A 25928-nucleotide genomic window follows, 5' to 3' on the forward strand; every position below is an offset into this window, starting at 1 on the left:
CATCGATCGACCCTATGAAAACGTACTGAACGAATGAATCAGTTAAATTACAACACGCATTATCTAAATCTCGATTAGTGACCCGTGTGGCTGAGTCCTAACACATCCTATACTAGAGAGCCGGAGGCTGAGCGAAGGTTCTGTGGCACGAAAAGCGCGCGAACGCAGTGTGGCGCCGAGGCTCGCGCGCAGCACACGCTCAGAGCAACCTGCGCGTGCGCATACGGGCTGTCAAACTCGCGGGTGACAGTTCCGAATTTGAATACGGAACGCGGATTGGCCAGTATCTGTAAAATGGAACAGAGAGTATCCAACCTCTTTGTTATCGACCTCACTTGACTTTATCCGAGAATCCTTTCGCAAACTTTGCATAATCAAGCGATGCTTCTAAATATGCAGTGACATTAGGTTCTAAATAAACACAATAAATGTGTAAGTGTACCGAATTCGTGTGCTAAACATTTCGTAAGGTCTGCTTAATTTTGATTAGTCAGTTCAGTGGTTACAAGGGCGTGTAAATTGACTGCTACGAAGTGTGAACTGCAAAGGTGTAAACTATATTGTTTGGAATAAATGTGCACTTGTAACAGCGCGGTACTTAGAGTATCGAGGAATTCTTGAAGGTATACGTAAATATAAAGGTAAGAACTCATGTCTGACAAATATTAATTTACAAAGGATTAAAAAGTGTTGTTATACTATGAACAATATTTAATAATGTAATAGGGGGACCGGAAAGAAATATCGTTTCTGCGCATGTTGATATTTGATTGTCATTTGGTAGTTTATTACGTACTTGTAATACTTTGTATACTAGATGGCAAAAGGTTGTTGATAACGAAGGTGAACATATCGTTGATTAGAAACAAAGACTTGTTAAAATGTAGTCGTGTGAATTTAACTTAAGAAAGCGACATTACTTTTCGATCCCTCTAATATATAAAATATCTATAAAAAAGTTTAAATACATATACATTTTAATAATAAAGGAAAGAAATTTATTTACTAATAATTTAGACGTATTCTTAAGGTCAAATTTCAAATTTTCGTGCACAATAACATTAACTGCGTAATTTGAGCATTTGATAATATGTCAAAGCCGTCATCAATCATTTGCATGTCATCAGCATCTACATACAGTCATTCAAATCATTATGTGCATTTTTTCATACGCATTTGAGGTTAACATTTTCGACTACATATGATTATGTATCTCTATAATCAGCTTGATGACACGTGACCTCCGGACCGCAGTCAATGACGCCGTAATACAAAATAGTGTAATTTGGAAAGATTGTATTTTATCGAAGCGTATTGTCTTCGTTGATAACTTGGAACACCTTCGGTTTAAAACCTACGACTCTATTCAGACAAATAAATTTATTTCGAAGTATTATTTAACAAATGTTTTAAATTTTTCGTCAAACTCAGAACATATTTAACATGATCGAAATTAAGAAAAAAAAATGATCTGTTTTTATTTATAAGTCCTTAGGATTGAAAGCTTTGAAGGAATGAATGTATAGCTCATTTGCTGTCAATAAATACATAGTACATTCTATTAAAAATCAATGGTTGTAGAATAAATATAAAACTTAAAGATAATGTAGTAACAAAAGTAGTTTTGAAAATTTGGGATACTACATAATAAAAATAGTTATTTTTTATTATCCATTTGCAGTGCAGTTTTTGTAGTAACAGAAGTTGAACAGATTCATGCGTAGGGCAACGGGTACGCCATGGTATGTACGTAATGAAGATCTGCTTGTTGACATAGAACTGCCGACGATGGCACAGTTTATTAAACGGGCATCAGTTCATTACTTTGACTCTGCCGCTCAAAAATTCGTCGATTGTAGGTGCTACCACCTATGATACGATCATACCCGGTACATAAAATTCCGCACCGTCCTGAGACCGAAACACGTACTCCAGTTCCCTGACAACGCGACTACAATAAGACAAGCCACGTACACTGTACATTGTCATCGTCGCCATTCGATAACCAACCGGTCTCATCAGAAACGAAGTCGGATTGTAGATTAAAGGGGATGCCTAACCCAGATCATTCTAAATAGAAGCCTAACTGGAGTTTTTTCCGCTACTTATTCCAGCGCTAACATTTTCCAAAGCGGCAGTAGTGATATTAGCCAGGCAATAGCAACCGGTCAAGTTGAGGTTTGGCCCTTGCGGGAGCTCTCGTGTCGGAATGTATTATCGACGAGTGGCAGTCCAAGTCCAAGAAGTGTTCACCGAAGTGATCTAAGAGTTCGGCGACCTTCTAGTTCGGTATAATAGTAATATGTAGCGACCCGAGCAGAGGCTCCCCCAGGAGTCCTCGAACTTTTTTAAAATCTGTACATTGATGATTGGAAATAAATATAAAAGATTTAGAACTTTGCTGACAAATTAGCTATACTTTTCTCCCTTTACTACTTAGTTTTAACACCTATAGCCAAATATCATGTGTTCATAAACGTGTATAAATCAAATCAGCTAATGGAAATGTTCCATGTGAATTAAAAGTAGCTTATGGTAACGACGGTTTGTACAAAATATGGGGTACAGTAGGTCACAAATTACATTTCTTAACTAATACACAAGAGTACACTGTCTTGTGTATTTGTCGGTTAATTTTTTGTTATAAACCACTTTTACGTTACTAACAACACGTATGACGATCCGATAGTAGGTCTCTCTTAAGATGATATTGTGATATTTTTGCATATGTCTGTGTCATTTAATCTTTAAGTTAGAACAAATCAATAATTGTGACAGCTTGTTTGCTGGTGAAAAGAGACGCTGAGGAAGTATTAATTTACAAAACAACTGCTTTCCAATCACCTAGTTATAATATCTATATAAATTATTAATAACATTCTTTTCAAATCGTTTAATTGTATAAACAATGACCTTAAACTATTTTAAGCAAAGAAGACAATTTCTTTGACAATTATTTAGTTTTTTATTGGAAAATAATGCTCGTGATTGTAATTAATGTTAACCAACGTTATATAAATTACATAAATAAAATCTAGATAGTTTACAAAATCAAATAGCTATAACTTATGATACTCATCTTTTTAAATTATTTAAAAAAGTTGAATTTCCTAAATCACTTTTTGACAGAAATTTCACAACACTTTGTGAAATTAAGTTGTCTGATTATTAAAAAACCTCTAGTTACGCTAAATTTTAAAATTCTAAATGATAGAGTAGCAAATTATAGTTTCTTGGTAATTTTTTTTCGTATTTTTACACAATGTTTTATTAATAGTAGAATAATTACATACATACATAATTAATAACATAAAATAATTAATGTTAAATACAGGTTGGTGGTGGGTCGTACTAAACAAAAAAAGTGTTTGCTAAACTGCAAAGCCTTTTACAAAGCCACCAAAGTCATCATATCTGCCGCAAGACTTACACTGTTAGATCCCTCGAAGGCGGTCTGCATTCAGAGTCTTCCTCTGTTCTTCACGCTAAGTTGCCCGGCACTTTAACTTGACAATCCGCTGGTCAATAAGTCAGTTACTTTCGTTCCTTTGAATACATTGGTCTAATGTTACTCTCATCAACAAACGTTCATAGAAGTCACTTAGTTATACGTGATCTTCATCGTCTAAAGACATTAAACGTTAGTGACATGTTGATTATTACATGTATGTTCGTTTCAATTTGAACTTAACATTCGTCTTAGTAAAAGTTTAATATGAATTTAACATTATTATATTTTATATATATGCCTAATTCGTAAAATAAATCTAATTCAATTATATCACTGATAAAAGCTCAAAATGATACACTTGACATTTACGACAAAATAATCCAATTTTTTTTCAATCGCATCATTATATTTTATAGGTCAAAGTTATGACGCATCGGTTTTTTTCGTAACTTAACGTTTTTGCTCTGTGCGCCCGCTTTGTATTTAGCATTAAGTTATTCGAGCTTTATTGTTCCATTCGTACACAATTTAAAAACGTTTTGCATTCTAAGTTTTATATATTTTAAATAATAACTGTAGAACCTTCTTTATATTTAGCTCTACCTTATCTAGCATACATGGAATGTTAAACGTATTGAATGATTTTGCACGTCGAAGTCCATTCTCGGGACACTTGTACCTTGAGCACCAACCCAAGTGACCTGAAACCTCAAAGGCTCTCATATTCAATAAAAAACCGAAAAGCCATTGAGCTTAGTAAAAACTAAGCTTAGTTTAGGCACCCTCAGAACCCAGTTATCTGAAATCTGCGAATTTTATTAGGGGGAGCGGAAAGTAATGTCGTTTCTGTCGATTTATTTTACAGAAAAACCGATTGATGTTTAGCGCTTCGGCATGAAAATTTGTATACTAGAGGGCAAAAGGTTGTTGATAACGAAGGTGAATGTATAAATTAGAAATAAAAAGTTATTAATAAATGTAGGTAGTCATGTGAATTTAACTTAAGAAAGCGACATTACTTTCCGGAGTACATACATGTGTCCACTAATCGAGTCTCTCCCATAGGGAATATAAAATAAAAATAAAGTTAAAATCAAATCAATTAATGGATAGAAAAAAATTACTTTCTCATTTATTATAGATAAATAATGAGTTTTAATTAAATCAGTATAAGAGAGTTAGATTACAGTGTAACATTATCAGATAAATTATGTTAATCAGAAGAAAACGAGATAGACCACAAACAAAAAAATTAGTAGAAGTTTTTAAGAAGGTTGCAATGTTGCTAATTGTAATTCATACTTTTTATGGAACCAAGAGACATATAACTTAATTTTCAAAACACATGTTATGGATGATATTATTGGGAGTACGTAAATTTGTGGCAAGTCGATGAATGCATAGTTTATATTTTTAGGAAGATTATAATTAGTTTTAAGTTTTCACTGTGTATCCAACTCATTTGACAAATTTTGTAAGTTGGTTCTAGTCTGCATAACTATGTCTAATTTTACGTTAGTTTGTTGATGTCATTATAATTTTTTCTCTACAGGGACTCACGCCACCGGTATTAGTTTAAAACTCAGTCAAAGTGTCTCTTTGTTAGCAATCGAATCCGCAAGTAAGGTTGGTTAACTTGATTTAGGAGACCTCTCTTTAACCCTTTTTATAAAAGAATAAAATATGCCTTCGCATATGTCTGACTTTTTATCTGGTTGTCAGCGGACTTATTAATTTTAAGCATTTTTAATAAATTGTTTGTTTTAAAACCGGCTGACAGGCGTGCGTGAATCACTTTGATGATTGCCTCATTAGGCATCCACGCATTTTAAATCAATATGTCTAAAAAAACACGCACGTGTATTTTTTTATGTATAAATATAGTAAAAATACTTGGTTAAGAACGTAAACACATTTTAAAAAAATCATTTATGCGCAAAACAAAGACGCTTGCTTGCAATAAGTTGTCAATAAGTGATCTATTTGATCCGTTTGGAGATTTTCTCTTACGGTAAAATATTATCATTGTCTATTTTTATTGTGATTTTTTTATCAGGTTAATACCGATTTTCTATTCTTAAATTTTGGTATCACTGCTAATTTTTAAAAGTCGGAGCAAAAGTTTATGAAAAGTGCATTAAAAGTATTAACAGATTAGAAATTTAATTAAAGTGGTTACATTTTTGCTGATGAATCTATGTCCTCTGGATGTACATAGAATTATGTACTATTTATAAAAACAAAGAACTGCGTCGGACAAATAGTCTTCACAGGTTAAAATTGATTTTTTCATTATATAATTTGATTATAAAATATATGAAAAGAATTTTAGTTCTCAAAGTTCATTAATAATTGTAAAAATTAAGTTTTAGTTTTGAAACATCACTAACTACTTTTAGGGACGAAATAACATATTCTCAGACGGCGAGGAAAAATTGTTTGGACTAAAAAAAAGAAATGTAAAAGCATATGTAATCGAAGTAGAGGACTGAGACTTGCGATTATAGGTCACAGGTTTGATTCCCGGCATACAATATTATAAAATACGCTCTGAACTAATTATATAGGATTGCTATTGCTCATAAACAAGTTTCTAGAAGATGGGTATAGCTTCCTCTGCATACCATACTGCCACACTGCTTGTTTTATATTCTTTATATTCTTTATAAAAAGAACTGTTTTAGTTATTACTCCTTCCGCACAAACGTGTATATTTCGCCGTCCCTCCTGCTCTGGAATAAGCTGGTCTAGTTGTCTGTCTTCATCATTCATAATTTTTTGAATGCAAAGTACTTTCACGTCATAAGTTAACACTTCAACTCAATATTTATCCTATTCATAATTAGAACATATCATATTTTCCTTTAAATAAATATTAAAATCATTTCCAGTAATTAAAACATGAACTCGAAATCTTCGCGTCCGTTCAATTAAAAAACTAGTAATAGTCAGTCATCGGAACTGTTACAAATAAAACCTCCGATATCGCCCCATGACCCCGGCTGTGTTGAGCGCAATTAAATTTCTTTGCTCCAGATACTTGTGTTTGCCTTTTTCGGAGAACAGGTTCCGTTTCAATTTTATCAAGCTTCATTTACGTGGTTTCTGTGCTAGCTGGGAGATTAGTCGAGTTGCGAGCTCAACGAATTTGGTGCACCCAAATTCTATTTCGAAACATTTAATACCAGCGTCAAATATACATTAGTTACGTTATCGAATTTTGACACAATATTGATAATGGTGACCTTATTAGGAAAAGTATTTTCAAACATTTTGTTTTATACGGGGTGATTGGTTATTGGTGTAAAAGCTATTGTATAAATGTGTAGTACAACTTATACAAATATCAATAAACATAGTTGAAGAAATAAACAAAAAAAGCATTGATATTTTGTAATAAAATGCGTTTATAATTCAGATTACTATATATTAAAATCAATTATTGTTTATAAACTTTTTACTGTCGTAAATTGGAAGTAATTGGTCATTCCGATAGAAAAATTAACTAGTGTAGCATATTTCAAATTAGTTATATATTCCCCCCGATTAAAGTTTTACATCTATAACCAATGATTTTATATTAATATTCATGTATAAGACGTTAACATAAATTTGAGTAATCACACTTCTTATTGTCATTTCCATAAGAATAACAATTGAAGCATTCCTTTGCAAAAATGTACACACCGGCATTATAAATATTGAGATGAAAGCGCGTTGAACTTTTTAAAACAAAATACCCGATGGAGCCCGTCCGGTATCCGTAAGCAAATATTTAAATTTCAATTCGAACGTCGCATATCAATGGGGAGCCATAAGCCACCGAGTGCTTGTTTTATTTTTTTCTTAAAAGCCGTAGTGGCCGCACAGAGACAATAAAGAAAAAGGCATAGGGGGAAAAGAGGTTAAAAAGGAACAATTCGAAAACAGAATCTAGATTCGAAACACTGGCTGATTCGAGGCTGAAAACAAAAGAAGTCGGCTCCCGCCTGACCGAGATCTTGGCGTACTTCGACGCATCTTGTTGACTTTTTTCTTTGTTACTGCATCCATGTGATTCTTTTTTTCCGATCACAAACACGGTCTATCGTCAGAAGCTACGTTGTAAATAATTATGTCTACTCTTTAATAAAACTTATTATGTCCCTTTTTTTTAAACAGTACAACAAATTCGTACACTATATTTTAATATTAATATGAAATAATTATACGAATACGAAATTGCTTGTCGTGTTTTATTTCTCGCAACAGTGTAAATAGGATACGAGTATTAAAGAGTTTATTTTCCTTTTTATATTGGAATTCTAATATGACATTACAAATTCATAGTAGAAGGGAATTATCACTTTCCGTGAACGAGAAACTCGTAAACATTTATATGTAGTAAGCGAAGTTATATCTGAACACTTTGGCTTTCAATTATATCGTCATTGATGAGTCATTTCGAATTTGTTTTAAAGTGTTAAAGCTTACATGTTATAAGCGAATGCGTTAACATGTCTAAACTGACAGTTAATGAAGTAGGAATTTTGAAAGCCGCATTAACATTATTAAGGATTGACATTTCTATATTCTACAGAGACTATTGGAATATTTTTGCCTAAATATTGAACTAATACGATGTAACTCTGTTGTTTGCTTTTTTTTAGTTTTCTAAGAGCAAATGAGAGCTGGGTCTTAAAGATTTTAATTCTTATTTTCAAACTTTCTAAAGCAATGTTTCCGAAATTCATTGAGAGGGGGTCCACCCCAAGTGTGAAATAAGTGTTAATAGATTAGTTACTTGAACTAAGTTAGTTTCAAAAAAGAAAAGTTTAATGAAATCACATTTTTGATTGGTCCACTTTAATTTTTTGGCATCCACTCATAGCATGATTAATTAATTAATTAACCAATCAAATTTCACCTTTTTTTTCGAAAACTTTTTTTTATTTGTTGGAATTCAGAAATGCATATTTCAAAAGCTAGATCTAATCTCCACATTTTTTGTCAAGTTTTCAGAATATGGTGGAAATTGAAAAATCTGTATATCTCTAGTCAAGAGGAATATGTCATAAAAGATATTTAGTTTCTGAAGTTAAGATGACTGCATCTTTATATACGTATTATAATAACAGTGAATCGATTTTATCTAGTAAAAAGATCAATACAGGTAGAGTTGTATGGGTATAAACATTAGCGGTCGATTCCAGTTTAACATAATTACAATCGTAATAACATTAAGACAGAAACGCACGGGTTTAATGTTAATGATTAGATCATCGACGTGAATATTCGAGAATGCACGAGGATGTTATTCAGTTCTGGATTCGATTCCGGCTTACGCTTACTCATCACGTGTATTTAATTCTAAAACTATTTATATTGAAATCTTAATTACGTTACGAGTAAAACAAGGTCAAGGGAGATTCAATATCACTATTTGAGATTTAAGCGTACATGCGATGTACGTCGAGTTTACAATATTATAAAGGTACTTGAAAGGACCACAAAAAGAAATTACAATAAATTCTTTGACAGATAAAATATTAAATAATTTAATTTAGCAAGCATCTTGTATTCTGCTAATTTCTATTTCATTAATTCTTTTTTAAAATCATCTATCGAGTGTGTCGTTGAATGTACACGTAATTTGTACTACAACAACTATTAATGGCAGAGGTGGCAAACATTTTTGTCAATTCGAATTTAACAGTTATTAATTTATTTACAAAAATAATGTTATTTAAAAACTTCCAACAAAGGAACAAAAACTTGCATTTTTGAGTCAAATTTTTACAATTTATTTTGTAACGTATTCTTTAATGACGTGAATCCACAGCAGGCAAATTTAAAAAACCGGCACAAAAGTGACATAATTAACATTAATACATTTTGTACAATCCCGATGAATACCAAACTTACTCAGAGTTAATTTTTCTGTCATATTCGATGTCATGTTTTCTATAACATTTTGGATAAGTTTCATAGCATAGAAAAACCAAAACTCACGGTTTTCAATACTTGATGTATTAAAAACATTGAACAGTCATTAATTCGAATATGTAGCATAAAATGATAAAGGTACTCGATCTACCAATATTTACCCCAGATTTTTAACATGCGCATTAGCACATCGAGCCTGGAGGACCAGGACAGGGTGCAGTGGTAAATAGTCGTCGAATTAACACCGCCATTTAGCACCTTGCTTACAGGGTTGGCCCAGGTGGTCTTTGTTTAACAAGGCGCATATTTTCGTTTTGGTTTCAACGTACTTAGTGCCTACCGAACGCCTTTAATCATGTTTTCTTGTACGATACACAGTTACTTTTTGTAAAATGGTGGCGCCAGAACAAATAAATTTGCTTCATCGTGACGAGCTTCTTTGTTATTAAGTGAGAATAAAAAAAAGGATTTTTGTTAAAGCTTTTGTCTGTTTTTTAAAATTAATGTTTCGTTCTTATTTTACTCGTTTATAATAATAACACACGAAACTTCTATTTTCGAGTGCTAGCTGATTGATTCTGGAGAAATTGTATTATTAAAATATTTATTATATCGAAAAATATAAAAAAAAAATCGAAAATTGCAATATATAAAACTCTCACCAAGTCAGCCGATAGACGCACGCAGCAAGCTATAGGCCTTTCCCGAAGTTCGTCACAATAATGGATTTTTCGCCGCCGACTTCTTGTAACCTTGACTATGTCGTCGGTCAACCTTCCCCCCACGGAACTGCTCACCTCTAATGGCTCGTTCGGAGTCGACCACGACACCACTGACACGATGACATTTAGGATTTCCAACTTTCGTCATTAATAATATTTTTCGAATTGGTCATCTGTTTTATATGAAACAATGTTTACAAATAAGTTAATAAATTAAATTCCTATAGAATCAATTCACCAGCACTCGGCAATGGTAGTTTCCTGTGTTATTATTATGATAATTTGAGATTTCGGAAATCGTTTTTCAGCGGCCGTCGGTGTTATTAGTGGCATTTCTAAATAATTCTGGTAACAAGAAGAGAATTTTTTAAGGACTATTAAAAATATTTACCTAACTTTTTATTTTATATGGGTACGAATTAGTAATTTGTACGAAACATGTAGTTTTTTACAGAGCAGTGATAGCCCAGCGGTAGAGGACTTGCCATCGTAGAACGCGGATTCGATTCCCAGTTTGCGATGTTATATAATTCACACTTTGAGTATTAATTATATAGGATTGCCGTTGCTCGCAAACAAGTTTCCAAAGAATGAGCAGTAGCATCCTCTGCGTACCATAATATCACACTACGATCGCCAACTTGCCTGCGAAGCGAGGCGATTATGCTATATCCCCAATAGATAACTTTGAGGGAGGCCTAAGCCAACTGTGGACGTCAATGGGCTGCAATAACAATGTAGTTTTTTTAAAATATCTACCTCAAACTCTTTTTTAATGAATGGCATTGTTAATTTAACATTAAATTAATGATTAATTAATTTCAATAGAAATTATATTTCTATCGGAAAATTAGCGCAATAGTATTTATATTCATACCACATCTACGTTTCTACGCTCTATGTAACTCACAAGCCAAATAGTGGGCCATTAAGCCCTACCAGAACTAATGAACTTGGCTTTATCATAATTTGGATCGACGATCTGGATGAGTTTTGGATGACAAACTTATGTTTTCTTATACGGTTATTAATTTCTACTACGTAGCTGTACAAGAGCCTCGTTCTTTTGTGATCATCAAACGGTTAAATTGTACCAGTTCAGTCACCCTTTGTAACAAGTACAGTATAACACGAAGCATTAATACCAAATCTTGTATATGATACAACATACAATGACATAAAAATTAAAACCATCTGAAAATACACAATATTTTTGGACGCTTAAATATTTTTCGTTTTAGTGTTATTAAAGTTATTTTTTGGTCTAAAATATATATTTCAAGTCCTATCTTTAAGATGAATTGGAATTTATATAAACATAAGGAAACATTTTAATTATTAGCTATTCAGGTATTTGTGTTAGAGAACACTAATTAGTCTCGCGAGAGCCGTTCAAATTAGCCGCAACAAATGAAGGGAAACAACACAATAACTCCGGCACGGACCAAACAATTAATCTCAGCACTTGCGGTGTTGGTTTATCAATGTCATCTGGGAGCGTACAGCGCGGGTCATCGGCGTATTTTACTTAAATCTATTGTTCGAAATGCAACCTAACTAACCATATAAAAGTCACGGTTCCTTCCATATTGGCATATTGCAAACCCTACATGGTCGGAACCTAATGACCTACGACATTTTAACCGGTAGCTTTGTCCTTTTCAGCCTCAGTAGGTGGGAAACGTAAGAGAGATGGCTATAATACAATATGGTTTCGTTTTGTACGATTTGCAAGTGGCTAGGACTCAGTATACGTTGCAGTTTCTCATATTGTTCCTTTAGTAGCGCTTTGTCGATGCTATTTTTTGTTCATGACTTTACGAATGATAAATTCTCCTTTGGGATGGTTTTGATGGGTTGTTCTTGTGGTAGCTTTATGTAATATGATGTATGGTGAACGTCTGCATAATTTTATGATAAAATGTATCTACAAATTCTTAAAAAAATCCTTACTAAGATGAAATAACTATTGCTTTCTTAAAGTTTAAATGAAATTTTATTCCAATAACATGAATTAAATGGTAAAAGAAATATTATTTACGCACTATACTACCATTTATATAAGCGCTTATATATAATAATAATTAGTTACCCATAACGTATCCACGGTAACAATTAACTCATTATGACCACTGGAAGTACTTCAAATGATAATATCAGCAAATATAATTGACAATCTGTGAAATAAGTTATAACTTTATAACCGAGAAGTATACATAGGATATTGAAGTGCAAGTTCATAAATATATTTTTTGTGTGAGAGTACAAGTGATGTTATAATTATATATATATAGGATATTAGTACAGTTAAAGTTCTTGTTGTTTTAGTAATAAATACTTATTTAAAAGCAAAAAATGAACTGGTATAGTTTTATTCATCACTACATTGTGAAATTTTAAATAAATGGTTTTTATATATATTTTTTTTTTATTTATAACTTATTTATTATATACATATGTATACGACCTTTCAGTCTACACAGTATAGTAACGTAAGTAGTGTCCACGCTCCATGTTGCTAGATATATTGTAATGTGTAGTAGTTGCTGTCCACAACGGCCAACAATATTTTTGACAAACCATTCTTCAGCATTCGAATTCAAAGATTTGAATTCGGACGCCATCAGTCACATGGTCACTGTTTTGCCTTAGAACCGTGTAAATTGTAAATATGATACAATATGTGAATACACTTTCTTCGATCACTTTCGACCATCATCATGTGTTAGGGGGACTGGAAAGTAATGTTGCTTTCTTAAGTTCAGTTCTTTCTTTCTTAAATTCATACGACTACATTTTTAACTACTTTTTATCTATAATCAACAATATATTCAGCTTTGTTACCAACAACCTTTTGCCAATTGGTATACTAATTTTCAATGCCGGAGCGGTAAAAATCAATTGGTTTTTCTTTAAAATATGTCCACAAAAACGACATTACTTTCCGGTCCCCCTAATAGTTATGAAAAGAGAATTTAGTTTCGACGTTATTACTTATTAATGAGATCTTTCTTAAATAGATACGAATATCAAATATGGTATCAACTTGACATTATCTCTTAACGTATTGTCTGTAAGTTTTTATGTAATTTTTTTTATAAATATTGATGAAAAATTGGTAAAATCCAAACATATTGTGAATGAATATTTAGGGATAGCTTAGCTTGGGAATAAATTGCTCTACTACTCTATCAAGGATATTGTGAACGTGGCAACAAAAAACATTTTTGCGTTCGGTTTTCCCCAGATGGGGCATTTGGAGCCCATGTAACTACGTGGGCTCCACTAACTTAATTAAGTTGAGTAATGACAGAGGGGACTTCAATCTGATTCTAGTTAGCGTAATTGAGCTTTATTTGCATTCTTCTTATAATGTACACTAGTGTCCGCAACTAATGATCCTAATTGGGTATTATGTATAAATGAATATATGAAACAATGTACTTATTTACTATCAGCCAAATTTTCCGATCGCAAAATTTTACGAAAAAAAAAGCTGTTAATTGATCGATACCGAAGGTGTTTTCCCACTAAAGCAAATAATATATTTACAGATTCCACGGGTTTAAAGTGGGAAAAGGCTGAAGGCATCAAACCTTTATGTTTACCTACTCTTTATTAAATAAACTCTAATCACGGACTTTAGTGTGAGCCGTTAGGTAATTTTTTTGTTTTAAAAGTCAATAGTAGAATGCCGTCGTATCGCTAATTTTGGTTATAAAATGCATAAATAATTTACTATACAATTTAGATTAAATAAATTAAACATAATGTATATTATTTCTATAGACACGTACATCAGATTGCTAAAGATGTTTAATTATTTGGAAAAAAAAAGGTTTGTGGGAAGTGGAGAGTTTCTCTAATGATGTAGCCGGGCTATTTTAGCACAGATGGGTGACGGATTAATTAAAAAAAAAAACAGTATTCAATTATTAAAATTTTATCACTACACGGTGCATGTTGTATTTAGTTATGTAATAGAAACATAAACATTAAAAGGGCTTTAGTTATTGATTAACTTATTTACGTAACTCGATTCTCATCATAATCATGTCAGCCAATACACGCCCACCGCAAGGTATAGGCCTCCCCCAAAGATCATCGCGATGACGGTCAACGTCAAGACTGAATCAATGAGTTACAAATATTAAAGAAAATACATTCTAAAACACAAGAAAGTTTTATTAAAACACAAAACGGTTCTTTATCGACAATCTTGTGTCAATAAAGGTCCAAAAATGAAGCAAAATGGTCCAATTACCAGACGAAAGTGGATGTAATGACTCTTAATAGGCCCTTAGTATACTTAGAATGAAATCGATGTTCATGCATTGAATACAGTAATTTGGAGATCCAAAATGGAGCTTTGTTAAAGGCATAAAGACTAGGTTAAGAAATATGGCGATAAATTACATATTGACAAACTATTTTAATCCATAATGGTCAGCGGCAGGACGTAACGATGGTAATTTGCGTACGAAAGGAAAATAGATTGGGTGGGTGTTTAAACGTATAAACAAATATTATTAAAAATTTCCCACGTTGTGCAGAGAACATTGCCCAGCTAATGGATGAGTTCATCAATGTATAATAATAAATTATTTTAATAAATTTTTACTTTCTTAATAGTAGCCCGTGAGTTCACTGTTAGGATTAAAATCTCTATTTAACGAGATGGCGATACTCTAAAACACACCAATATAGGGTATATTAGTATATTTTAGAGTGTCTGCACATTATGGATCGTAATTATTCCTTAGAAGATGCTTACAATATTTTAAAGCACTATTAAAAAATACACATAATGTGATGACAACTTTTATTTCAGTATATAGTCCAGCGGATTGGCAGGATAAGTGATAATGTCAGTAAGAAAGACAACGACAAAGCGCGCAGAACAGTTCTGAGATTTAGAAATCTGGAGCCTTCAGATCATGGACTGGCACGTACACGTATAGGACGTCCGCCCAAAGGGGAGAAAACGACCCTGTAAAGATTATCTGAAGGCGCTAGTCTATGGAACAATCCTTAGTCCAGCATGTACCTTCTTTAATGATGATTATTATTAACTAATCTACATAAATTATTTAATCCAAGATACATACCGGTTTTAATAATAAACAACTCAAGCAATTCACAGGACGAAACGTGATTTGACGACAAAATTCACGTTGTCCCCAACGACGGCTCTCTTAAATACTTTATTGAAATTCTTAATAATAAGAATAGTAAATAGCTTACATGCACACGTTTTATCGACGTAATAGTTCAACGTCTTCAGAGCGTGTAAATTAAATTATATTACTATAATGCGAATGAAATTATCTTCAATTACACTATTTCGTCACAAAGTAATATTCATTCTATATCCAATTTTTATGTATTAGAGTACAAGTGCTTAAAAACTGCTACAATACTATGCAAATTGTCAGTAATGGTGCAAAAGCCGAAATATTTTCCACATTAATCGTTGTGACTATATCGGCATACATTACTGTTTTTAATTAGTGCATCGTTTGGCAAAATAATTTCAATTAATGTAAGATAAATGTCATATTTAATTATAACTTTTAATGAATTACAATTTACCTGTTCTATATAAAAAAAAATAAGTCGTATCATAGACATAATTTCTTTCGAATAGTTCCAGCAGTTAATAAACTGCTGTACATAGGCTTTCATAAATTTCCAAAAGGATCAGTTGGAAGCGGTCTGTTACCAATGTCTTCCGACGACTTTAACAAGTTTTGCCTATCCAGCTTATAGATAGACGTTCAATGATATGCCGGTCCGTGCTCTCCACAAACACTGGCCGCGTTATCACAAATAGGCTAACTGCTAATATTCAATGATTCGCGGTGTTCATATGGTTAGTACTGTAAGTGAAAATAATCTTGTAAACTTTTTAACGGTTTTATAAAATTAGTAACTTTTTGTATGGAAATGTATGCAGTGTATGCGTAGTGTATTTTAATATTGTTATAAATAAAACATAAATGAATAAACACGTAATAAATTTGGGGATTTGTTTAAAAACTTGTAAAACGATGCTATTACATTGATTATAATGTAAAAGTGACTACAAAACTTATGTGAATTTGTTATACACTATTTATAGATCAGGATTCGCTTGGAACAATGGTAACTTTAATTTATACGATGCAATTAGAATATTTGATTAGAACTCAATCCTATTCTAGTATCTTTGAAATTAGGCTCTTCTGGTATTTTTCTTCATACAAGTAGTTACTGTAAATAATCCTGTATGAAAAATAATATACGTAAATTAATGTCGACAGAACGGAGAACGAAAGACCAAATAACGATATGCAGATAAGTAAGTTTTTTCTACGAATCGTTTAAATGCTGCCTACTGTTTTCTGATTTGTCCTCTGTGTTAAGGCAGCTTGTTAGCATTTTTACGAGCGAATATCTTAGTCGACTGCGCATATTTGACTTACCAAATGCGTCTTGGTGAGGTATTTATTAGCGCCACGCCTATCTCCTTTTAAAGCTTTTGGAAAATGCTCGCCTCTGGTTGGCGCGATTTACATTGACCGGTAGTATTGCTATGGGTTTCATAATAGAAATATGACACGTACAATTTTGGAACAAAGGACATAATGCGGACCATACAAGGTGGTATAGATAACAAGAAATGGTCAGCCGATTTCTATTCGATATTTGTGGAGTAAATAATGTACTTCAAGAAATAAATTGCATTAGAATTTGTATTATGGGGATGTCAATTTATTAAAAATACCTGCATCTTATATTTTCAAATACATGTATCAGTACGGTACTGGACGAACATGTATTTAAATTTAAACACATAAAAAAACTGCCCAGTTTCCGCTAACAAACTAGCGCTAAAAACGTGTTTATAGAAAATGGATTTTTTAAAGTATTATATTATAGAGATGTGCTATATACTACATGATACGTAAAAATAAAAAGTGTTTGACTATACCGTCTATCATAATCGCAAGCAAAATAATTTGCGTTATTTTTATTTCCGTATCTATCTATGTTCGCTAAATATATTATCATTATATTCAGCGAAACCGTTTAGATTTTATATCATGAATAGTGTATGAGTAAATTAATAATTTAAAAAAATCGTATAAAATAATTATCTTTTAAGTTTTATGGCAATGCGATTTTTAAACTATTTATACATTTCTATAATAAAGCACCGAATGATTGCTTACTTATATTCTCCATATATATATATATATAAGTATAACATGAAAGAATAATGTAAAAATAAATAGAAAATGAAATTATGATCAAGGAAACGTATATCTTTTTAAATTTAAAATTATTTCTTAACTTTTTAATATTTTTTAAATACTTCAACAGATTGTCGGAGCGTCGCTTGCAGGCCGGGGCAGCGATCGAAACGAATGATGCCAACGGTAGAAGTGCGGGGAGACGCCACTGACAGCGTGTCACTGTCTCGCCTCCAGCCATCAGCCAGTCATCATGTTCACAAGGTTTTTAGCTTACCTCTTTTAATACACCTTATTTTATATATAGCAAATAAACACCATACTGAAGGTATTGGTAAAATATTATTGTATGGTTTACTCGCGTCCATTGTTGGACACATGCGTCTATTATAGATTTCCAGCAGGACCATTGGGAAGAGACCGGCACGCAGCATCTTCAAACGACCTTGAGAAAATTTTCTCTCCACATTGTGATCGTATTACGTTGCGCTTGTTGGTGGTTTCCATTTCCTAATTTTAAGGCTCCAGCGACCTGCTCATTCTCACTTCAATATATCAATCTGCTGGACTATGTTGGTTACGTTAGTCTAAAGGTCTCCTTATTACTGATTTGATAAGAAAAAAAAAATAAAAAAAAAATCCTAAGTATAGATCTCGGGCTATATTTGAATGAAGATCATATAGGGAACTTTGGCAGTGAGGCCCGTGGTAGTAAACGACATTGCTGTACAGTAAGTTATGTCAAATAACATACATTGATCGTCATATTTATTCTTAAGACACATAGGGATATTGGAAAAAAATGTTTCGTAGTTTATCGAATGCGGCCCAATCGAATTGGGTATAACCATTAACCCCTTGCTCATAGTAAACCCTTGCGCAGTAGTTAATTTATTAATTACGTCATTAATTCACTCAACAACTTTCATTAACATAGAATTCGACTTGCGACCAAGATACACCGAACAAAGTCGTGATTAGCCCATTCTAAAATTTCGTACAGTTACACACGTACGTAAGTACGCGCTACAAAGTCAAAAGTCACGAAATTTTAACGACCGATCGTGATCAAGGATCACATTTACACGAGAAACCGTTAGAGCTTCTGTGAAATTCTAATTAACATATTATTTTACTACGAAACGTCACGAGTTTTCGACGAAATGCGAACAATTATGGTTCACGTCACTATTGCTTCGTGATTCTTATATGTAAATGTGTTTTAGTATTAAATTAAAGTCAGTCACAGAACTGTCCACTGTTTCGGTTCTTTTTATACTTCATTTTGTTTTAATTATTTTCTCTAATTAGACAATAAAAAAAAATTATTCTGCCAGAGGTTTTGAAATACAAAATACGTATCGACACATTTGTGTTTACAACTTTGTGACAATATAATACTTTTATATATATAAGACAATACTTTTCAAACAGTATTAAATAAAAATGCAAATTACATTCTAATAATTTCAAACTTTAAAATGAAACAAAATGTATAAACATGAATACGTACGGTGGCCACAGAATTCATATAAGAGTTTTTATTGGGTTTTAAAGGTTTTGAAAAACTGATCTATACTGTTGAAAAAAGCGCCTTAAATCAGTTTTTCATATCATTAATACGTTAGTATAAGTAACATTATTTCAATTTTGGATAAATATGTTGCTATCGTCATCGTCGTATCAGTCGCTTGACGCCGACTGCGATGCAATCTAATGATGAAATGATCGCATCCAACGGTTTTCCACGACTATGTCGTCGATCCGCTTATTGTGGGACCTACCGACGCTTCGTCTACCCAACTGCCCTAACAGCCATCGGTTGCACGTGCGATGTGTCACCACCACTACCACTTAAGGCGAGTAATTCTTCGTGCTTCGTTTGTGACCTTGGTTAACTGTGATACTGGTCAAAGACCTATGTCTTCTGGTATTGAGGTATTTAATTATCCTATTTTAGATAATTTTATTTACTTACATTTCCAAGTACCACAAACTCGTCGGTTTATTTAAAAGGACAGATGGTGCTGGTGCCCGTTGGTTCCACTGAAGATAGTGGAAGACAGAATCATCATCATCTTTATTTCGGAGGATGTATACTGCTGGGCACTGAACTCTCCTTATATATTTCCAATAAGATTGGTAGACAACAACCTCTATCCAACGTCTTTTGACGACCTGATAACTTGGCAGCCTGTGAGTGTAGCAGATTATTATTGAGTTATCTGTATAATTCATGCCTCCCACTACATGGATCTACGACATAATCAGCGTCGTTCGATGTCGTTGGATACGAGCTACGTAAGACTGTTCATCGTGGCTATTTTTGGCGGAGGCATAGGTCTTATAGTGATCGTCTATCCACTGACATGATGATGTAAGAAAAATCTAATAATTTTTGTTCTTAAATATATAATGGAATCAGGAGTTACCTCGCGAAAGTCCATCCTAAGTAAGCAAAGGACCAATATTTAGCCACTTCCGCACATGCAGTGGTGGTCGTGCAATAAAGTGCACCGGCCGCCAGCCCGCTAATAAATGCGTATGCGGCAAACAACGCGAATCACACAACCGCCACCGCCAAATTACTCAACAGGTGTTTCACCCCTCCACAGGGCATCTTCAGGAGTTATGTTACACCGATTAGTGCCAAACACAGAGTCACTCTGTTTTGCTAACTGCCGCCTACGCATTTATCAGCGGGCTGGCGGACGGTGCACTTTATTGCACGATTACCACTGCATGTGTGGAAGTGGCTAAATATTGGTCCTTCATTTAATTTTTGTTCTTGTAAAACAAATTTAGTTCCATGTATGACAGATACATATAATAATTTGATAGTTTATGTACGTAGCTGATTTCGTAGGGTGGTAAATGTACTAATCAGTGACGTCGCACTCGCGGCCGGCGCACCGCTGACGTAGAAGTGCTAACTTTATTCTGTTACCATGTTTTGTAACGAAATACACTTCATACACCAAATGTACAATCAATGTAGAGGCATTTACCTATTATAATGTATATAGATTTTCTTGAAACGTAAAAAGGAGAAAAGATTTGTTAAAGAAAAATTATCTCTGGCATTGATAATTAAATATAATCTTCGGTGTGTACTTCACGATTTATTTCGCATTAAGTTGGCCGAAACTAAGATCACATATGAAAAGGAGAAATACATTTTAGATTTAGTTTCGGGAGTAAAATTAGAATAGAATTAGAATGTTACACAATATATGGGCTTGTATGCGATCTTTTGAATCTTTGTCGAAATATTTTGTAAAATTTATGCTAAAAGATACAAATAATGAAATGCGTATTTGGCGTAATTGAAAATGATTTATTATTCCTTTAAAGGTTATTTTTTAACATCGCGAAAATTATCTATAAACCTTGTTCTGCTTTTACTTCTATTATTATGTAATATAGGTTACATTAAGTGAATTCTGGTTTACATCGGTAATTTGTATGTGGACCTGTTCATACGTACATTTTAATACGTTCAGTCAATTATTTGTAAAAATAAATGAACATAAAAACTAAACCTAAAATAAGTAGTGCCGTTTTTATACAGATCACAAAACTAGATGTTGCGTAGTTACCGATTATTCGTCGGCATAAAGATAACATTTGTTTGTTACATAAATATTGAAGAGTTTATATAAAGTCACAGTATAATCTAACCAATATTTAAATTCATCGTTAAATATTACAACAAACATTGGTAAATTTGCAACACGACATCAAACGAACCGACATAATTTTCGCTAATTTATTTAAGTGTACATTTCGCGTCACAAAATGTCTCCCATTATTGACGTTTGCTGTTAGTTGATTGCATAATTTGTCGCCTTTGTCGCCTCACTTATGTATATATGTATTAATATCATTAGTTAGTGGTGGTTTATGAAAAAAAAATTATCAATAGCCCGTGATTATTCAGTTTAAAAGTAAATTTGCTTACGTACGAATTGAAGTTAGAAGTTGCTGTTCAACAATCCATGTCAATATATATTTTCACTTACACATACGGGAAGAATTCATTCGGCTACGTGTCACTTATAATACAACTGATTTGATTACATCTATTTCGTAAATCAAGTATTAACATGCAAGAACTTTTGTTGTGAATAGAATTTTAGGAAGACCGGAAAGTAATATCATTTTCTCAAGTTAAATTCACACGACTACATTTTTATTTCTAATCAACAATATATTTACTTTCGTTATCAAAAACCTTTTGCCATCAAGTAAATAAATTTTAAATACCGAAGCGGTAAAAATCAATCAGTTTTTCCGTAAAATATGTCGACAAAAACGACATTATTTTCCGGATCCCTAATAAATTGATACCATTGTTATTGCGGGGGCGAAGAAGCATTATGACGGATGCGCATAAAGTAAAATTTAGTTGTTGTTTTATGATGGGAACACTATGAAAATACTTTGAACCTCTACAGCGTCGGTCGTTCATGCAGCCAAAATTTTGGAGGTGAAGGTTCTCCCCTTGTACCAGCTAAGTTCAATGGAAACACGGACGCTATACATACCTTGTTATTCAGTTTCTTCAGTCTGAACACAACGCGAGACTTGGACTTCCCCAAGTCACTCTGAGGACAAACAAACTACTGCAGCGACTATTTATAACACAATAATATTGTTGCGAAAGAGTTAACTAAGAAGTTTTTTTTTAAACTGCTTATACTTTATGTCTAAACAATAAGACCATTAAATTTTAGCTATAATCACATCAAAAATTTTGTAATATGACAACTATACATAAATATTACTATACTAAAATAAATAATATTAATTGCTTGTACATATTATACATATAAATAATGTTCGCATTTATTTTTATTTAAAGTTATATTATAACGAAAACGTAGCAAATGTCTAAGATTTTCTTCTTCCCATTGGGGTGTAGTTTTAAAACAAACTCTCGTGTAATGCTTCTGAATTATGACGCAACAAATTTATAAAGTTTTTTTTTAAATAAAAACTCATAAAATTATCCTATTGCGATGTATAATTTTTTTAATTGTTAATAAAACTTTACAATAAATTGCTCAACTACAGATGACATTTGTGAAAATGGCCTAAATCCATCTGACCAGAGTATTTTTGGAACCATCTTAACTATGTGTTTTAATCGAAGGATCATATTATAGGGAAGCTCAATCTAATTTTAATTTCTTTCAAATTAGGATTGTCTTCTCATGATGTATATATGTGATCGCTGTAAATAAATCAAACTGGATAATAACGTGAATAAATGAACGACCAAGTGAGTTCTTGTTTAATAATTAATTTCTTGGGAAAATAAGTTTCTTCGTATTTCGGCATGTTCTTAATACCTCTCCATTACATTGAACTTTATTAATTTGCAAATAATATTTTCAAGGAAACATTTTTATGCAAGACCTATTCTGTTTTTGAAAATATTCTATTCGTATATACAAATAATCAATCAAAAGTAGATTCTGTCCGACGCTTTGGGTCTAAAATCATTCAGATTAATGGAAGCTATTTGTGTAGATGACGTGATGACTTGCACTTATTGCACAACTAAAAAGCTGACACGCATTTACCGGAACATTCCGGAATTGTACTGGACGACATCCATTACAGCTAGAAGCGGAGTAAAATCAATTTAGATGAAAACAAAACTCAAAAACTTAAGTTACATACATTAAAAAGAAATACTTTTATCAGATGTAGTGTTTGATATTTTAGAGTTCATGGGGCTATTAATTGTCTAAGTAAGATTAGCTTTTTTTAAATCAATCAACAAATCATACAATGTAAAGAACATATAGGTTTAAGTATACTATTTCATATAGATACATGTTTTTTTGTTGCGGCAAAGCAAAAATAACATGAATTAAAAAAATACCTCTGCCATAACTAGAGCAGTGACATAAAAAAACTTATGCGATGAATTGTAGGGTTCATTAAAACTTTTTTTTAAATTTTTATAGTAGGCTTAAAATGTTTTAACAGATAAAATAAAGAAACCATTGCGAGTTGACAAAAAATATTATTTCGGAGCCATTTAAAATAAAGTGTTCACTAAAGCGCGTTTTCGCGTCTAATGAGATGTGTTATTTTTTTGCACATTTAAAAGATAAAATATTACTCCAATTTTAATATTTTAAAATAATTCCAATGTTTTAATTTTAGTACATAGAATTATCATTAAACCCTTTTCTTAACAAACTTATTTCAATTTTTATAAATGAATGTATTCTGAAAATGATGAAATATTGTAGCGATTGTTTTTTAAAGATAAATATATTTAAATTATGTAAAAACTTTTAAAAGATCAAAAATACGCGAGGCATATGCTTGCGTATCAACTAATGCTAAATAAACTTATCTCAATATACAATTTCTAAGAATTTGAAAATAAACCTGAGCACAGTTACTATAGTTGCCTAAAACAGGTAAATTAATTAAGATGGACAGACGATTTTGTTAAGTTTCTCGGAAGACGCTGGATGCAGACCGCTTTAATCTGGTCTTATTGGAGATCTATGTGCAATGTCCAGCAGTGGATGTTCTGTGGGTGAAATAATGATGATGATGGCGTTATTCGTAAACTGCCGACATGAATAATATAATATTATATTTGATATTCTTACCATTACTACCTCAGTAATCTAGCATCAATTCTTCAAGTCGCGCCATTAATGTGGCGTTCCGTTGATTGTTGCGTCACTGCACCATTAATCATACACCTACCGCTACAAATAAGTGTACAATCAGATGTCGCATGGCATTTAATTCAGGCACGTGGACTGCCATCGATGGGGACTTAGATAGTGACATAAGCCGATCATCTTGTGCAGGTTTGTGTGCCAGTGATTGTACATGCGACTAAGAAAATCTTTGAAGTTTTATTAATTATTTTAAAAATTTCATAACCATTTGAAATCCTAAGCCTCGGTTTATTTTGATTTATTATAAATAAACGAAGTAATTTTTGAAATAATGCCTTATTTGAAAGAGTAACTTCCACGATAATTTTGTGTAAATTCTAACGCACACTACACTAAGTTACTTCTTCACCACTTCAGCTACAAGACGTCATTCCACATTTGGAGATAGGCCTACTCAGATTTCAAAAAGGACCGGTTAGTAGCCTGTATCTAAGTCTATAAGCTATAATCACCTAAGTCAATAAGTTCAGGACAAAGACCATGTCCACTCTTGATAAGGGTTGAACGAGAGGCCCCAAAAACGGAGCCATAATAAATTAGAAAAAGCAACCCAAAACCATATCTGCTTCTCAATCCGGTAGAGTACATTAAGTTACTTTTTTTACCATTTACTATTTTTAATTTACGTCTCAAATTTCTGTTATTATTTTCACAGAATTGTTGTAAAGCTGTATTCACTTTTAACAATCGTGTCCACAGTTCTTGGTTATTAATCATATTTTGCGTTTGATTATAATATCTTTCAAACTGTAACTGGTGATTTTAAATAAATAAGTAATACCAAGCTAAGCCTTCCGTGGGAGCACGTGAGCTTATCTTTTATAACGATGTCTTGACTGACAGATGAAGCGATCAATACATCGTCATTTCTTGCTATAGCACGTGTACTGCTGCATACAGGCCTCCCTCGGAGATTTCGAGTTATTGCATAAGAAAATATTTTATTTAAAGAACATCTGTAAACGTATATATATGCTTACTGTATAGGAAAAAAGAAAATAAAAAAATTTAAATATTTTGTATGCGACTGTACCGTACTAAAATCAACGTAGCGAGGGCAAAATGTGAGACGCTCTGTGACGTCCGGATGACACGGCGCTGGAGTGGGAATGTTGTGACACGCGGTATGATAATGAACGCACTACACTTAATGATACCATTGTAGTTTGGATTAACACATGCGTGTTATAATGAAGATTGAAGGGCTGATAGTAGTTTGTCGTTGGACTTATGTCTGTTGTTGCCAATAGTGTTGGGACGAAACTCTCCTCTCAATGAGGTCACTCAACTTTATTGAGTTAAAGAGAAAATTCGTTAAGTCAAAGTAATCAAACAATGGATGCAGACCTCAAGAGAAGATCCAAGAGATCCTATTGGAACCAGCGGTAGATGTCCAAGGGATGAAGTAATAGCGATGGCGATGATCACTACAAAAAGTACGGGAGAAATATTTCATCGGCTTTCGATAATTCTTCTTTTCCTGCCCAAAGCGAATTATCGGAATTAGAGAGTCAGCAAACCGATAATTGTTAAAAAGAGAGTTCAAGTCTTATCGGCGGAAAATTTGGCGCAGCTATCATGACTTTATTATATTAACTGATGTGTTTGTATTTAAGTAAGCTGACAGCTGTTGGGGCCGAAAGGTTCTTGCCTCACCCTACTAGGAGGATCGACGACAATCCTAGTCATGGTCACCTTGCAGTGAGCGTCTAGCGTTTGACAAGTTGACGATAATGATTTAAGTACTTTTTTTAAGAATTATACGAGGGTGAATCAAAAAATTCTTGGAATCAATATTAAAAAATGCAAAGATTTATATTATAATATTTTATTTTTCTACATAATCTCACTCCAATGCAATGCATTTAGAATAACG

General features: G+C 32.8%; 1 protein-coding gene across 1 annotated transcript in view; it reads left to right on the plus strand.

Moving 5' to 3' along the window:
* Nucleotides 1-344: 344 nt before the first annotated feature.
* Nucleotides 345-25928, plus strand: part of LOC137920129 (PAS domain-containing protein cky-1-like) — a 168801-nt gene continuing 143217 nt past the window's right edge. Inside the window, exons 1-2 of the mRNA XM_068763362.1 lie at nt 345-641; nt 17464-17597. Coding sequence (XP_068619463.1) covers nt 17587-17597 — 11 coding nt within the window. The 5' untranslated portion in view covers nt 345-641; nt 17464-17586. The remainder of the gene's footprint in view (nt 642-17463; nt 17598-25928) is intronic.

This window comes from Battus philenor, unplaced genomic scaffold (genome assembly GCF_028537555.1).
Source record: "Battus philenor isolate CCGP_79_NKW_IND1 unplaced genomic scaffold, ilBatPhil1.0.hap1 SCAF_18, whole genome shotgun sequence".
NCBI classification, from domain to species: Eukaryota; Metazoa; Arthropoda; class Insecta; order Lepidoptera; family Papilionidae; genus Battus; species Battus philenor.